Source organism: Mixophyes fleayi, chromosome 5 (genome assembly GCF_038048845.1).
Source record: "Mixophyes fleayi isolate aMixFle1 chromosome 5, aMixFle1.hap1, whole genome shotgun sequence".
NCBI lineage: Eukaryota > Metazoa > Chordata > Amphibia > Anura > Limnodynastidae > Mixophyes > Mixophyes fleayi.
The window spans coordinates 137,508,935-137,526,576 of record NC_134406.1 but is presented as its reverse complement, the minus strand read 5'-3'; the positions used below and the strand labels follow the sequence as shown (position 1 = coordinate 137,526,576).

Genomic DNA, 17,642 nt, shown 5'->3' with positions numbered 1-17,642 from the left:
TCAAAAAAAGGGAGGGGAATGTGTGAAAAAACACTGGAATAGTGTTTTTAGGCATATATGTTTGTCCAAGATATCTGACCTACATGTTTTAAAAACCCTAGGGAGATTATTTTGTGTGGGAAGGAGCAAAAGAGTGTCAGCTTTAGGGAAAATCTGGTAAGGGTCCCTGGGGTGTAAATGGAGCTAGAAGTGTGAGCTCCATTTACAAGGCCCAGTCCAGGTCTTTTGTTCTGACAGCAGACTGATTAATGGTTGCACCTGTGAGATATATTTAAAAGGCACCTGTTCCCCTAACCCGGTTACAGTATGCTCTGCATATATGGCACTTGCCGTAGTGAGACAGACCCAACACACTGCAGGATATGAACATTACATATCTGCAATATAAAGTCCCAGCAGAAGGCACAGGAAATAAAAGTTTTCAATTATTGTCATCTGTTAATATAAAATATATTTTTTTCTCCATGAAATACATTTATGAAGATGATCTTAATGACTACTGTACAAAAAATATGTGTTTACAGTTGCTCTTGACTTCAAACACATCTTCTGGCATGCATACCTGACCGTCATCACTATCACTCAGCACTTACACCTGATCTATAGCTGTTGCAAATTATATGAACAATTGTACCTTAGAAATGCCCAAAGTTTGAATTTTATTATTATTATCATTTATTTGTTGGGCGCCACAGGGTTTTCGCAGCGCCTTACATAATACGAACAGTAGACCTTACAGGGTAAAACATTACAGAACAATAAACAGACACTGCTGAATCAGACACTGCTGCGTGTGCTCGACCTTGGCACGAACTTACTGTACATTGACTACATTCATATGCTCACTCCCTACCCCGTTACGGCAATTAAATCGTAGGCTGATGGAACTGTCCTTTGCAATCGAAGATTAATTGGATGTACTTGCGTTCACTGGCATATAGTCCGTTTCTTACGCAGTTCCCTTTAACACAAAATTTGTCACATATCAAATAACTTGCATGTTTCCACCACTGCTCGGGTTGTTCCTGCCATTTCTGAGTATGCACAAAGCTATTTCACTCAAGATACGGTACATCCAAAGATGAATCAGACCCCCAATTAGTATTACACAATTATGCATTGTAAATATTGTGTATGAAGCAGTGATCTCAATTTTCAATTTTATTCCCTGCACACAATTTTATTGCTATACTTTTTAATGTATTTAATCATAACACAATTTTATTATCAAATTTATATAGGCCTCCACTTTTGTATACACACCCAACAAAAGATATTTATCTGATGTAGAGCTAAGAAAAGTCTAAATTAGACTTTTCTTAGGTGCAAATGGAAGATGCAACTAGATCTACATACGAATGTAGGCATATACTTTGTTATATGGGCATATGCAGGACTAATTTACGTATTTTATGATTTCGTCAATTTTTAAAAAATAAATAAATAACCCACCACCCTTAGTTCCCCTTCATTTATCCTCAGCATCCATTCTGACAGGCACTCAGAGGTCACAACCTGTCCACTGCCATCACTTGTTGACTGTCTTCACACCATAAGTGTCTAGCCACAAGGGAACAGAGCAGCACATCAAACAACTAATTTGTCTCCCATCTCAATATTTTGACATTTGTCAGAAAACAATCCAAGAAAATCAACATTCAAAAACAGTATGAGTCTGAGAGGTGAGAGTGAAACCATATAGAGGGAGAAAGAAAGAGCGTCAACAAGGCTTCCCAGTGAGAAGCAGAGCCATCTTGGACACACAAGCTGGAGACTAGTGGGGATAATTAACCCATGTTAAATTGTTAAGGATTTACATGCACTGAGTATTTCTGTTGTTAGCAAGGTAGGGAACAGGTGTGGGGGATCTGAAGAATATTTGTAAGACCCTTTTGCAGAACAGTGATCTAGTGACAAGGGTGACATGTAGTGAAAGGTAGTTAGGGTATAGAAACTGAGTCTAAACTGAAGGCAAGTGCACCAACCTCTATGATCATATTCCTGATCTGTGGAAAAGCACTATAACTGAATTGGAGAATTGGGGTACCAGTGGTTGCTAAAGGAACTTTATGTCTATGTCTAAGAAGAAACTGCATGTGTGTCACCTGTGTTATGCATTCATATTGAATAGGAGAAAAACAAATAAGAGAGCATCTTTTACTAAATTGTCAGGGAAATGTAAAGTGCTGTCATGTGAAATCCTATGTGTTAATGTGATGTTGAGGAATACAGATAATGATGACATTGCTCTATGCTATTTGCAACCGTAATGCCTGTTTGCTCTATAAAGGAAAAGGAGAGATCTAGATTTGTGCTACCTTCTAATACCACATAATCGCATTCATCTCTGTATTATACAAATGACTGTGTGATATGCGTTCATTAAATCAAAGCAATTATGATTAAGTTTAATGTATATTGCTATTAAGAGTCAATGTAGCTAGAGGAATATGGCAGGGTAGCAAATAGAGGGGTTAGAGGTACCTTTTAATGGTATAGGACGAGTGAGACATGTGTTTAGTATCAGTTATTATTATTATTATTTTATTATAAATTTTTATTTATAGGGCGCCACTAGGTGTCCGTGGCGCCGTACAGGGACAAACGAAATTACAATACGAGGTGAGACAGCACAGTACAGTAAACAATAATCACAGCAACTCAGTGAGCTCAAAGCACAGCTAGAGGGGCGGAGGAGGGGAGAGGGGAAGGTCCGCCAAAGACGGAGTCCAAGAGGGAATGCACGGATGACAGGGAGACCCCCAAGTGGAGAGGAGGGAGCGAGAGGGGAGGCGGGAAAGAGGGTCCTCAAGGAGGAGGGCTAAGTAGCTGGAGAGCAGAGTTAACAGTGGTGAAGACAGGAGGAGAGAATACCCTGCTTAAAGGAGTGTACAATCTAAGGGGTGGGGTAGACAGACAGAGACACGGTGGAGAGATGGAGGAACGGAGGATAAGGATAAGGGGGGAGGAAGAGGCAGAAGAAAAGTTAGGAAGTTAAGTGGGAGTTAGTAAGTTCATAAGATATAGTAGAAACGTGTGTATCTAAATTGCTGTGTATTTATTGTGTTTGCTGCACCCAAACTTACCCTTAAACAACTGTTTGAATCAAAGAGATATATTTTTGATATATAAAACTAAAATCTAAAAAATCCTTTAGGAGCCCACAACTCACTAATAAATGTGCCGTTGTGGCTTCTAAAGACCAGCCTGGTGTATTACTATTTCATTTGTCTGTGCCTGTGGTTCTAAGGGGTAGGGGTGGAGGGTTCTGTAGTCTCCCTCTGGTGTTGCTCATTTCCAGAATATTACCCCACGAAGATCCTACTGAACCCAGACTAAGGTGGAGTAACTGCGCAACAAAGCAAACGAGGTAAAAAGTTTGCTCAAGGACAGGACACACAAATCCGTACACACACTAGAACTGAAAAAAGGGATGATGCACATGAAAAATGTACCGTTTTCTACAGCTGTTCTCTTACCGTGTGTCTTTTTGGAATCATTGCTGCCTGTAGGATTAGGCCTGCTGTGACCTCCACTTTGTCCTTGGCTGTGGCTGCTGTGACTTCCTACAACGGACAACATATCTTAGTTGAATATTAATATAAAAAAAAAAAACTATGAGCCATGTTGACTTTTTGATTAAAAAATATATTTATTTTACATATATAGAAAAAACAAGTATTAAAAACATATATAGTAAAACTGGAACATGACGGTAAAGTAATTTTCTATATATGTAAAATAAATATTTTTTTTGTCATAAACGGTATCACACTAGATCCGTTTTTGTCTTCTATTTTGCAATCTCTATATGTCAACATTGAGATACTTACCTAAGAAGAGTAACAAACAATATTGCAGAGGAAAGGAGAAAGATAAAACAATTTGATACAACACGTTTTACTTTGTTAGCTAGCAAGTGCAATCACAAAGGGGGACTTAAAGGTGAAGGAATAAGATTAGGATATTATTATTATTATTATTATTATAATTAGCCTTTATTTATAGGGCGCCACAAAATTTTCGCAGAGCCATAAAGAGACAAACATAAGACCATACAGGGTAAACAATATTAATGTTTATTAATGATGAATTCACAGAATGTTGCCTAATAAGTAAAATTCCACAGGAGAGACACGGAGCAGAATAATTTACACAGCAAAAACTATTTACAAGAAAGAATTAACATTGTTTATTATGGTCAAATAGACACTTATATGTTTGAAACAATATCACATTATGCTTTGTTTGTATTTTTATTTTAACATAACACATCAATGTGAATAATTTATGTGACGTGGATATCACAAAAGAGTGGAAGAAGGATCTACACTTCAAAATATAAGTATTGTATTCAGTTATTATCACTATAACACGTTTTGTTGAAGTAATTAAGTATATATGTACACAGAAAATAGCGCTGGAAGCTCTTTTCTTCTTTTTTAATTTATGTTCATACGAGAATAAATGTGCGATTCTTTTTAAGAGTAGAAAGCAGCAATTGTTAAGAGTGTGGTTCACAACTCTGAATCTATATTTGCAGTTATGTGAGTGTGGCCAGGTCCCACGAGTGTGGGCCGCCGTACGAGTGTGACGGCCACCTTGAAATGGACTCCGGCGCTGGGAGGGTTAATACCCGGCACCGGAGGGGTTAAAGCCCCGGCACGTGCAGGCTGCATGAATCAACTCAGATTGATTAAAGGGACAGGAGAACAGGTTACCTCCTGCTAAGCTAGCAGCCAAAAACTGTAACAAAAAAGCACTATTTTGTATTGAAATTCTTCTTCTTGTTCCATTTGACCTGATCACTGGTACCTTCAACCAGTGCGAGAGCAAATAAACATCACTTGCTTCAGAGACCTGCTTGGAAACTTCTCTATGCTGAAATTCCTGTGACCTACAGATTAGACCCAACTCTAATCAGTTCCTGGCTGTTCTGAGGTTTGGGCCCAGCTTTCCGGTACCACCGGTCTGCCCGCTACCCAGCAGCTCTGGCCAGTGTGATAGGCCACGGGGGCCATCTACAGCAACCCTGATCCATAGGAAGTCAGGGAGGTCTGGGGTACCAGCCCGGGTATACTAGCAACGGGTACACTAGAAGCAACAGTTCCCCAGAAATAACCCGGTTCTGGATGCTGGTAATGAGTCCAGTGGTGGCAGCATTTGTAAATCCCTCCTACTGCGGTTAAAGGGCGCATTTGGGATAATGAAAGGGAACGGTGACAAAGTAAACCCAGCTGGTTCCCAGCAGCAACAGACAGGGTGGCATAGGCGGTCCATCCTGTCACAGTGAGAATTATATTCAAACTATTTGCATTTGGTATATTATGTTTATTTCCATGATGTCATATGTCTATGGGATCTGTGTTTGTTATGATAATAGTGAATGTAAACTGTATAATAATATAATAACCAATACTGAGACCTCTACTTGTTACAAGAAGATTGGTGGTAACAATAAATATAATATATAAAATAAAAGAGCATCAAATAAAATGTAATTATAAAATGTAATTATAATGGTTAAAGGAAAACATTGATTAAATACTAAATCATAATGGGCCTGATTCATTAAGGTATGCAAAATCAACATATTGTGGGATTTCTTTTTAAAAATGCACGTAATTCGGGCATACACACATCCATATTCGACTACAAGCATATCTGAAGAAATGTTTCCTGTTGAATACGGGTGTAGGTACGCTCTACATACGCTCTACATATACGGCACTTGACGTATTGAGACAGACAACACACTGCTGAATACGAACAATGCATATTTGCAATATAAAGTCCCAGCAGAACACACAAAAAAACAAAGTAATTATTGTCATCTGTTAATATAATCATGAATGAAAAAAAACATTAAAAAAATACGTGTTTTTTTTCTCCATTCCCCCCCATGAAATAAATTTATCAGGATGTTATTAATGACTACTGTACAGAAAAGACGTGTTTACAGTTGCTCTTGATTTCAAAACAAATGTTTTAGCATGCATACGTGACCGTCATCTCTATCACTCAGCACTTACACCTGATCTATAGCTGGTGCAAATGATACGACTGGAAAACATTACCTTAGAGATGCCCAAAACTTGAATCAGACACTGCTGCGTGCGCTTGACCTTTGCATGACCTTACTGTACAGTGACTACATTGCCCACTCTTTCCCTTGTTCTGCCCATGAAATCATAGACTGATGGAAGTGTCCTTTGCGTCTGAAGATGAAATGGATGTACTTGCATTCAGGTATAGTCTGTTTCTGGCCAGGCATAGTGCAATTTAATTCAAAATAGGGCACATATCAGCATTTACGCTCCTTAATGAATCAGGCCCAATATGCATTAAAAAAAACATGCATTTTAGTGTATAAAAGAAAATATTTGTGTAAACAAACTAGTTGCATACTGACTGGGTGTACGAAGATGGCTATTAAAGGATAATTCCACCCAAAACTGAATTTATGGAAAGTAAAACACAGAAAAAAACATAAAAAGACTTGTGGCTAGATTTACTAAACTGCGGGTTTGAAAAAGTTGAGATGTTGCCTATAGCAACCAATCAGATTCTAGCTGTCATTTTGTAGCATGTACTAAATAAATGATAGCTAGAATCTGATTGGTTGCTATAGGCAACAACCCCACTTTTTCAAACCCGCAGTTTAGTAAATATACCCCTTGGAGTCCTGCATTCAGGCTATCAACCTGACCAATATATTTCAAGTGTCCACCACTGCTCAGCTTGTTCCTGCCATTTCTGAGTATGCGCAGAGCTATTACACTCAAGAAGAATCAGGCCCACAATTACTATTACACAATGATGCATTGCAAATATTGTGTATGAAACAGTGAGCTCAATTTTCAATTTTATTGGTTGCACACAAGTTTATTGCTATACGGTTGCACACAAGTTTATGGCTATACCTTGTAATGCATTAAATCATAACAAAATATTTATATCAAATTTATATATTGCCTCATTTTTGTATAAAAACCCCAACAAAAAATATTTATCTGATGTAGGGCTAAGAAAAGTCTAAATTACAGTTGTCTTCAGCACTAGTGGAAGATGCGACTAGAGCTACAGTACATGGGAGCATACGCAGGACTAATTTGCGTATTTTATGCTACGTAAACAGGCGCAACTCAGGCGCAACTCAACTCAACCCCAATATGTTCTATCATTTGTCCGCAAGTAATTACGTTGTTTCATAACTTTTTTTTGCTACCTTTTAATCAATCACCTCCCTTGATTCACCTTCATTTCTCCAGAGCATCCATTCTGACAGGCACCCCCATAAATCACAACCTGTCCACTGCCAATCCTTATTAACTTTCTATCACACCATAACCAGCATATCAGACAGTTAATTTGTCTCCCCTCTCGCTTTTTCTAACATGACATTTGTGAGAAAAACAATCCAGGAAAAAAAACATTCAAAAACAGTGTGAAAACAGAAGTAGAAGTCAGACCAATGATCTCTGAAAACCCAAAAAATGTATGAAATATACAGTTCTTTAGTATGACCATAATGTCTGAATTTATGTGAATCTGTCTCTTTAATAAAAGTGTAAAACAATGGCCTCCCAACATGTCTCCAGTTTCCGTATCTATAGATTCGTAGTTTTATCCATTCCCAAATGCGTACTAAAAACTCAGGAAACTATCACCCTTTGAGCATTGTTGTATTTACTCGGTGGGGTGCAGCTTTCTCCTCACGCTGGATTTACCCCCTTGAATCCCCATGAGGAGGCTTGTGTGGGAGACATTAGGTTGGCCCTGGTTGGCGAGCGATGGTCAGCATTCGAAAACATGTGGCTAATGTTAAGGCTGTAAGTATCATAAGGCTGGCAAGTATCATAAACTTGTAGAACTAGTAACAGAGGTCTTCACCTATAGCAGCCGCCTTTCCCGTAGAGCTGAATGTGCTCACAGGTACTCGGATTCCCCCAGGTCTTTAGGTCAGAGTAGTACAAGTTTATAACCTTACCGTAGCGCAGGCACCGCCGCAGCTCGTAACAGCTAAGATATCCATTATAGCAAGTGTCAGGGAAACAGTTTATAATTGCACTCGAGATGGTATTTAGTCCCAATCAAGCTCCACCGTATTTTCACTACGTCAGATAGGTGCTGGAGAGGCTGTGGCGGAAAGGGTTCTCACTTACATATTTGGTGAGACTGTCCTGTTATCCAATCATTTTGGGATACTGCTCTGAACCTTCTCCACCAACTCACAGCTGTTCATTTCCCCAAGGAATCTGCAATATATTTGCTCAATAAGACCGCCCCATCTATAAGCAAGCCGACAGACCGATTGTTGCTACAGGTTAGCCAGGCCTGTAAACTTTTGATTTCCCGAGCTTGGAAGAAGGTGCCCTCTCCTTCCAAGCCGGAGTTGATGAATAGACTGTGGCACATCTCGTCTATGGAGTACATCACAGGCCTCCTCAACGATACTCTTCCCAAATTTCATGAGACCTGGACCCCATGGTATAGACTCCATGGCTCTCTCGTTCCAGGCCACATGTAAACGTTAACTCCCAACCATCCCCTTCTTCCCCCTTTCTTCCTTTTTTGACCCCCCCCTGCATCTATCCCTTTCCTCCTTCTCCTTGCTCTTCTCCTATCCCTTTATCCATTATAATTTTATAAAAAACTTGCTTTGTTATGTCTACCCTACTGACGAGTTATATTGCTGAACCAGTTTTATGCAGTACTGTTTTATTAATCAGAAATATTCTGCATGTTGTTTATTAAACAAACTGTGAAAAATAAAAAGATTTAAAAAACAAATTGTAAAACGGAGTACAGGAAATTGAATCAATACAAAAAAAATATAGCCTTAATTTACGATTGCTTTACTCTTACCTTGCGCCTTTTTGGAGTCATTGCTGCCTCGAGAAGGATTATGCCTGCTGTGATTTCCACTTTGTCCTTGGCTGTGGCTGTTGTGACTACCTGCAATGGACAACAAAATAATTTGAGACATATAATAAACTAGGAGCCAAAATGATACTCTTTTCTTGGTGCACAGAGAAATCGTTTTTCCATGAGACGTATTGAAATACCACAGATTAATAAGCTCTAGCAACATAGTCTTGGACACCAAAGCCTTGCAGAATGTGATATTTTCCAGTCCAAGAGACTCTTCACACATGGATTTTCTTGAACTTCGCATCTAACCCGACATGTTCTATATATTCTCTTGTACGTATATTCCTTTGAAAAGTTCCATGGAAAATATTTTTTCAATAAGATCTTTTAAATTACATTTTAAATCAATTGTAGAAATTGTAGAAAGACATTAAATAAGAATGACAGTAAACAATATATACACAAATATAGTACAAAGAACAAGTAGCAGAGCTTAGTTGGGCTTAGTGGAGTGGATATTTAACAAGACTGGAAACTAATGGGCTAGGTTCCTGTGCTTGTTTAATGGCGTTACAGTATTATGCAGAGTGTAAGAGTGATTGTATTTGGGCGAGTGTTGGTTCAATCACATTGGACCATCAGAACTCAGAAGCTTGGGCTAGAGGGTAAGCTGCAGAAATTCACATTATTGCAGGAAAACAAAACTAGGCAAGGTTATGGTAACAACAGCTCAGGTTTGTAGTCACTAAAATTAGTTATTTTGGCTTCTGTACCATTTCCACTTCCCCTGTCCAATTCCACTTCCCCATTTTTTACCTCTCTAACCCATTCAGTGCTAAGTACGAGTGGGACTTGTCCTCCACATATATCCCTAAATTGCTAAGGACAAGTGTCACTGGCAAGTGTGTCTTGCTGTATCAGTTCATTTCCTACAGTTGAGAAATGAAATAATACACATATTGTATTGGCTGCTGCTTAATTCTGCACCAACATCTGGGAAAAATATTTTCCCTGTTATCTTACACTACCAGGAAAAACTGCTGCATGTAGCAGACCCCAGGCTTTCTTCCTCCAGGCTAGGAGGAAGAAAATATTTCCCTAGGTGGTAGTGCAGCTCTAATAAACTCCTGACAAGAGATAACAACACTTTAACACACTAGAAGCAACACAACATAGATCAACTTGTCTTAGAGAAACCACAACTGCTTATAGATGTATAATAAACATGTATACCTCCAAATATTGATTCCAGTTCAAATCAGTGCAAAGCTGCAAAGCAAATGCAACAAAGGGGTGTGGTTGCAATACGTTGGGAGTGCGATCATAACTTGTTAGAGCGGGGACATACATCCAAACAGTCAGGACAAAGGTACTGACTGACAGGAGGGTGAGATAGTCCCTTCATATCCACACCCGTCACTTAAATTGAGACAGAGGTAGAACTATGTAGTGCAATTTATGAATACTATAACTCGCCTGTATTCTTTGTGGGGTTGCTTCTTTTCTGTGAATGATTCATTTTTCACTTGATTGACTTAGTCTGTTCTAAGCTGTGTTCTCTTCTTTAAGTGATTTCTATGGGACATAAGTACAAATCATCATAAGATGGCTCTGAGAAGAATTCTTATTTACATAGTTACATAGTTACATAGTTGATGAGGTTGAAAAAAGACACCAGTCCATCAAGTTCAACCTATTTTGGATCTCCTGCGATCCTGCACTTATATTTGAAATTAATCCAGAGTAGGCAACCGCCCATCTGTTTCAATTTTGAAAATCCCCCCAGACTCAATATTGCAATCCAATTTTTACCCTATATCCACTACTATCCTTTATTTTAAATTAACGGTCGTATCCCTGGATACACCTTTCCGCTAAAAATTTGTCTAACCCTTTCTTAAACATATCTATTGAATCTGCCATCACAACCTTCCCTGGCAATGAATTCCATATCTTGACTGCCCTTACTGTAAAGAACCCCTTCCTTTGCTGGTTGTGAAATTTCCTCTCCTCTAACCTTTGGGGATGACCACGTGTCCTGTGTATGGTCCTTGGGGTAAAAAGTTCCCATGAAAGCTCTCTGTATTGACCCCTAATGTATTTGTACATAGTAATCATATCTCCCCTTAGACGCCTCTTTTCTAAAGTAAACATGCCTAAACTGGCTAACCTTTCCTCATAACTTAATGACTACATACCCTTTATCAATTTTGTCGCCCTTCTCTGAACCCTTTCTAGTTCCAAATTATCTTTTTTATAGAGTGGTGCCCAGAACTGTACTGCATATTCAAGATGAGGTCTTACCAACGATTTATACAGTGGCAAAATTACACTGTCTTCCCTTGCATCTATGCCCCTTTTTATGCATGCCGATACTTTGTTTGCCCTTGCAGCTGCTGCTTGATATTGAGCACTATTGCTAAGTCTACTGTCTACGAGCACTGCCAAATCCTTTTCCATTATAGATTCTCCCAAATTAATTCCATTTAATTTATAGATTGCGTTCTTGTTTTTGATCCCTGAATGCATAACCTTACATTTATCTGTGTTAAACCTCATATTCCATTTAGCCGCCCAATCCTCCAGTTTATTTAAGTCCCTCTGTAGAGAAGCTACATCTTGCTCTGATTTTATTACCTTACACAGTTTAGTGTCATCTGCAAAAATAGAAACTTTACTCTCTAAACCATCACCAAGGTCATTAATAAATATATTAAAAAGGAGTGGTCCCAGCACGGAACCTTGAGGTACTCCACTTTAGACCTTTGACCAATTAGAAAATGTTCCATTTATCACAACTCTCTGTTCCCTATTCTCTAACCAGTTTTCGATCCAAGTACAAAATTTGATTTCTAGACCCAGTTCCCTTATTTTGTAAACCAATCTTTTGTGTGGCACTGTATCAAAGGCCTTTGCAAAATCTAAGTAGACCACATCTACTGTCCTGCCCTGGTCTAAGTTCCCACTAACTTCCTCGTAGAAACTAATTAGATTAGTTTGACATGACCTATTCCTCACAAATCCATGTTGATTCCCACTAATAATTTTATTGCGTACCAAGTAATCCTGAATACTGTCCCTTAAAATACCTTCCAGTAGTTTCCCCACTATTGATGTCAGGCTTACAGGTCTATAATTCTCTGGTTGTGATCTCGTCCCCTTTTTAAACAACGGCACCACATCTGCTATTCGCCAATCCCTTGGTACTGAGCCTGATGAGATTGAATCTCTGAAAATTAAGAATAGCGGTCTAGCTATTTCCGAGTTTAACTCCATAAGAACCCTTGGGTGTATGCCATCTGGACCTGGAGCTTTATTTATCTTAATATTCTTCAGTCGCCTTTGGACTTCTTCCTCTGACAACCAAGTATTAATTAATGGCATGGTTTCATTTCCATTTTTATGTATTACTCCTGCCATTTCTTCCTCTCTGGTAAATACTGAAGAAAAGAACGTGTTTAATATCTCTGCTTTTTCCTTAGTATCATTTATCAATTCACCCATCTCACTTCTTAGGGGTCCTATATTATCTTTTTTAATCCTTTTGCCATTTATATACTTAAAAAACTTTTTGGGGTTTGTCTTACTTTCTTTTGCAACGTGCCTTTCATTTTCTAATTTAGCCAATCTAATTTCCTTTTTGCATGTTTTATTACATTCCTTGTACCTATGGAAGGACTCCTCTGACCCTTCAGACTTAAACAATTTAAATGCACGCTTCTTCCTTTGCATTTCTTCCCTTACCTTTTTGTTTAGCCACATTGGTTTTGAGTTGTAATTTTCTTAAACTTGTATTTCTTTGTAACTGGGATTGCAATGATGTATTTTGATAGAGGTTCGTTTAATGCCTGAAACACCAATTTGTAGCAGATCCATTTAGACATGATTGCATTGTAGATTTTCAGTACAGCTGTATACCCAATGCATACACAGATATAATCCACAAAACTGTGAGTGCATTGCACTCCATGCTGACTTGTATATTAACACCTTCACTAACACCTGAGCATATTACATATTTTATTTTTGTTTATGAGAAGTGACTTCTAAAGCCTTGGAAGACATAGAAGCTGTCACTGTACTGTATGTTTAACATTTTTTACACAGCACAGCCTGTCTGCCTTTCCCAAGAATTAACAGAAACATATTGTATCATAAACATTCCCTCAACTGCAATTAATTTGTATCTGACCCGGCTGCACACCCCACACTCCTCCACCCCCTTGTATTTTAATCTTTTCACACAAAAAGCAAGAAAGAGCAAAGGATCACGAGATCTACTAGGATGATAAGTACATATTACAAGGACACTTGGTACATCCCTGCAAGCACAATTGATACACCTATCATTTCATTCTTTCACCATTACTTCACTTACTGACTGACAACCTCATACAGGTAAGCCAGCAGGATTTCCGAATTGGAAATCCAAAGAACAAGTGCAAGGCATGGTGACAAAATTTGCATCATCGCAGCCTGCCCAGACTGTGCAGCTACGCAATTCACGTCATTAAGCAGCAGGGGGCGGTACCTTGATGACACAGTTCAATGTGAAACACGTTCGCTATCCTGGCGTTTATCTGGGAGATGTTCTTCTCTGTTGGACTCCCCAAAATTTGGGAGCTTTCCGAACATTCCAGGAGAGTAGGCAAGTAGGAGTATATCTAGTTGTATATAAAATAAGATATTTGTACTTGGATGAATCATTCTTGCAACAATAACCTATTCTAAAACTAAAAGAAAGGCCATAGAACACTCAAAACTACTTTGAAATGTTCCAAAGAAAAACAGAACAAAAGAGGCACTCCAGTCCCTAGATAATTTATAAATTAGTAAGGGAACCATATTTAAGACCATGACAAAAATAAAATGAAAACCTAACTTTTATTAGATTGTTTAAAAAAGCAGCGAAATATATAAAATTGATTGTGTATGCAGGGCCGGATTAAGGGAATGGAGGCCCCTGGGCTAAGGGGACCTCCATTCCCCCGTGAGGGCTTCCCTCCCGGTTATCTGAGCCACCCCCCCAAGGCACTTACCTCCTTCTCCTGGCATTGCAGTCCTTCCCAGGCGCACTGTACGCTCTTTACTGAGGAGATCTCGTGAGAGTGAGACTCACGAGATCTCCTCAGTAAGGAGTCTACAGCGTGCCGGGGAAGGACCGCATTTAAAGTGCTCAGCAGCATTGATCGCAGCGCGGGCGCCCCCGACCGATCAATACTGCTGCTGAGCACTTTCAAGGGCCCCCTGGATGCCCGGGGCCCCTGGGCTGTAGCCCAGTTAGCCCTAGGGTTAATCCGGCCCTGTGTGTATGTTGTGTAATAAAACAAAAGTACCCAGACAGACGGCAAAAGAAGTTATTACACAACATACACAATCAATTTTATATATTTCGCTGCTTTTTTAAACTATCTAATAAAAGTTAGGTTTTAATTTTATTTTTGTCATAGTCTTGGATATGGTTCCCTTACTAATTCATAAATTATCTAGGGACTGGACTGCTTCTTTGTTCTGTTTTTCTTTGGTGTATGATTATTAATATATAAGGGTGCACCCGGCCTATTATGTAGGAATGGTATTAAACTAGATGGGAAATCTAGTTCATTTTTAAGATTAGTTCATTCTGATCTAGTTCACACAAAAGATTAGTTAATTTCACTCATTTGACTCAGTAGTTCATTTCACTCATTTCACTCAGTAGTTCATTTCACTCAGTAGTTCATTTCACTCATTTCACTCAGTAGTTCATTTCACTCATTTCACTCAGTAGTTCATTTAGTTTATTTAGCTCAGTTAGATCACTGGCTCTGGAACACTGCTGAGAGAAGTGATTGGAGACATAGATCTAGTCTATTACACATACTGTAGGCATATAACATCTCATTAGATAAGTTATATTCCTGTTAAAATGATCAGATAAGTTTAATATGTCAGATCATTTTTAATATTTTAAAAAGGGCAATCACTTATACAAAAATTAGTAGTGACATGTTGAGCTCTGCAAAGTTAATTACATTTTCATTATTATTTTTTATTATAAAGTGTCACTTTTTTTGCTTTTAAAATTGAGACCCGTGCAATCAGGATATAGGATATAGGGGAGATATATCAAACCTTAGGGGGGAATTTTTACAGCTGTAAAAATACCCCAAATAGGCATCACGTCACTGGGGGCGGCACCAAAATTCACGAAGCCCCCGCCCCCTACGCCAATACCCTGCTCCAGGAACTCCCAGATGTAACCAACATAATGTTGGCTGCTGTACAGTACCGTTGGTTCGCGGAGGGGAGGGGTTTCTGGAGAACCAGAAAACCCCCTGCGTGCGCCACTGCATATTGAAACCCTAATCATCAGCAGCTGTCCAGTGCAGTCGGCGAAGAGATCGCACATTGCATACTTTAGTTATTGATATTAGGGAATAAACCTTTGTATGATGTTGGCTATGAAATGCTAATTGTAACTGGAGCATTGGCGGGAAGAAAGGAGCTCATTCCCTGGAGAGACGACCCCCACCTTTGGATTCCTTAGATTGAATCAGCCTATGACCTGTTTAGCCTGGACCCATCTGATGTCTGGACCTATAGAAGCAAGCCACGTCATTTGCATTGTTCTCTGTAACACTGACTGTGTATATATGATCATAGCTGTGCACCCAGATCTCAGACTTCACTGATCACAGTATTCAAAGGTGAATCACTGTCCAGGGGTGCCCGTGGTTAGCGCAGCGAGCGCATGCGATAGCAGTGGTATGTATGTATCTTTTGGTATTGGCTGTACTGTACTGTACTATAATAATGTATTAAATTGTTGACTATTTACATCTGCTAAAATAAATCACTTTGTGCGTTAGAAACACAATACAATCGCTTGGGCAATGCTTATTGGAAAACAATAGAATTACTTTAATAGATTGAAAAGATTCGAAAGAGTGGAAAGATTCGAAAGAGTGGAAAGATTCGAAGAGGGGAATGACTCAAGACTCAGTCAGTGATCAGCTCCAGAGCCTCACACAATGTCTGAGCACAGCAGTGCCACCTTTGGTAGTTTAGAGGTACTGACTCATGAGTATTAAATGAGAGAGCTGAATAGAAACAAAAGAGTCAGTGTGAATAAGACAGTGGGTGAGGCTGCTGGAGCTGCTCGGCTTTATCTCTAACTCCTCCCACTTGTTTTAGTTCCTGGTGAACTAATCTTTGCCAGAGCTGTGAACTAAATGATTTAGTTCACTTTGAAGATTAGTTCATTTGAACTAATCATTCGTGAACTACCCATCACTATATTAAACCATTAATAATAGAGCATTAGTCCTATAGTTGTGTGCAACCATTCTCCTTTTTGTCTGTACTTTGAAATGTTAGCATACAAATGAACCTGTGCTCAACCAGTTAATTGAACATGTTTACTAAAAAATTATCATAATTAGCTATCACATTAGTCTGGCTGGCTGCAGGTAGATTTAATGGCCGTTGGCTACAGCAGAATAAAGAACCTTGATACGTAGTAAAATTATATTCCCAGTAGCAAACATGGGATTAAAATATTTTGTTCAAGATTAACACATCTTCAGACAGTTAATATCAACTGACAATTGTTTTTTTTAATCTGTTCTTACCTTACTTCTCTTTCCCTGGCACTGCACTGCAGAGATCATTTATACTGACATCTGTTTACTTCATGTATCAGTATCAACATCACCAAGCTGCTGCCTCTACCATCAGCTCTATACAGATGACTAAGGAAAATAGAGCTTCCTTCTCTCCCTTTTAAATGCTGTGCAGTTTCGTTTCTTCTCCTGAGCACAGAAACTCCTCCTCCCTCTCTCTCGTCAGCATAGACTTTATACTACTCTAGTTTTTACAGTGATGTAATTTAAGTCGCTACAAGGGGTGCACTTTGGGGGGTTTTCTGTTCCATCCACAGTCTAATCATGATAATCCTTTGGGCTATAAGGAGGAAAAAGCTTATAGGAACATCCTAGCTAGTGCCAGAATTAAAAACATACTATAATACTTTGCAGCATAAAACAAATTTTTGTGTGGATCTGCCTATGTTTTAATGAACATTGGTTTCAACAAAATGGCCATTGTTATTGTTCCACTTCTTTATGGCTATAGTATATAATTCTTACATAATGTTTTAACCATAGTGTTGTTCTGTGACTAGGGGAAAAAAATGCAGGGAGTAAGTAATAATGCTCCTCTGCATTTTCTTTGATGCAGAAAGTTATATGAATTACTGTTTGAGTAACTGGAAACACTAATTGTCTTTTCTTTATTTTTACATTTATTGGCTGCGAGTGGAGAATAGTATTCATTTTGCAGAGTTTCATTAGTTTGCGTAGATGGTCAGGATTGATTTATGTATTATTGATGTATTTTTTTTGCATTAATATATAGTTTACTTTATGCTTTTTTTTATTTAACAAATGACAAGCACGGTAACCACTTTGCTGCACTTTATTCACAGATGTCAGGATGATACAGTCAGCAAGAGGTGTAGTTCCAGCAATCAAAAAAAGAAAGTATTTTACAGTTTCCTGCGACCCTGCTTCAGGCTAAACATTCTGTTTTCTCACTAGACACTTGCCACTGAATGGACCTTGAAGGGGCTATTTCCCTTTTTTCTTCTTCTTTTTAAAGCTTATTTTTGAAAGATCTGAACAGTACAAGCATACAATGGGTACAAGTATACCACACCACAAAAAAATGTTTGAGAATAGACAGGTGAGCTAAGAATGTCAGCATTAATGTAGCACCGATAGACCCAT

General features: G+C 38.7%; 1 protein-coding gene across 4 annotated transcripts in view; it reads right to left on the bottom strand.

The window, feature by feature from the left end:
* The window catches only part of LOC142158666 (NFX1-type zinc finger-containing protein 1-like), a 162,457-nt gene extending 145,859 nt beyond the window's left edge, over window positions 1-16,598 (bottom strand). For 2 of the 4 annotated variants that reach the window (XM_075212852.1, XM_075212854.1), the window contains exons 1-5: window positions 16,488-16,598; window positions 12,619-12,722; window positions 10,347-10,449; window positions 8,869-8,954; window positions 3,480-3,566 (exon numbers count right to left, since the gene is read on the bottom strand). In XM_075212852.1, coding sequence (XP_075068953.1) covers window positions 3,480-3,566; window positions 8,869-8,954; window positions 10,347-10,393 — 220 coding nt within the window. In that variant the 5' untranslated portion in view covers window positions 10,394-10,449; window positions 12,619-12,722; window positions 16,488-16,598. The remainder of the gene's footprint in view (window positions 1-3,479; window positions 3,567-8,868; window positions 8,955-10,346; window positions 10,450-12,618; window positions 12,723-16,487) is intronic. The other 2 variants (XM_075212855.1, XM_075212853.1) reach the window with 2 other exon arrangements.
* Between the last annotated feature and the right edge of the window lie 1,044 nt (window positions 16,599-17,642).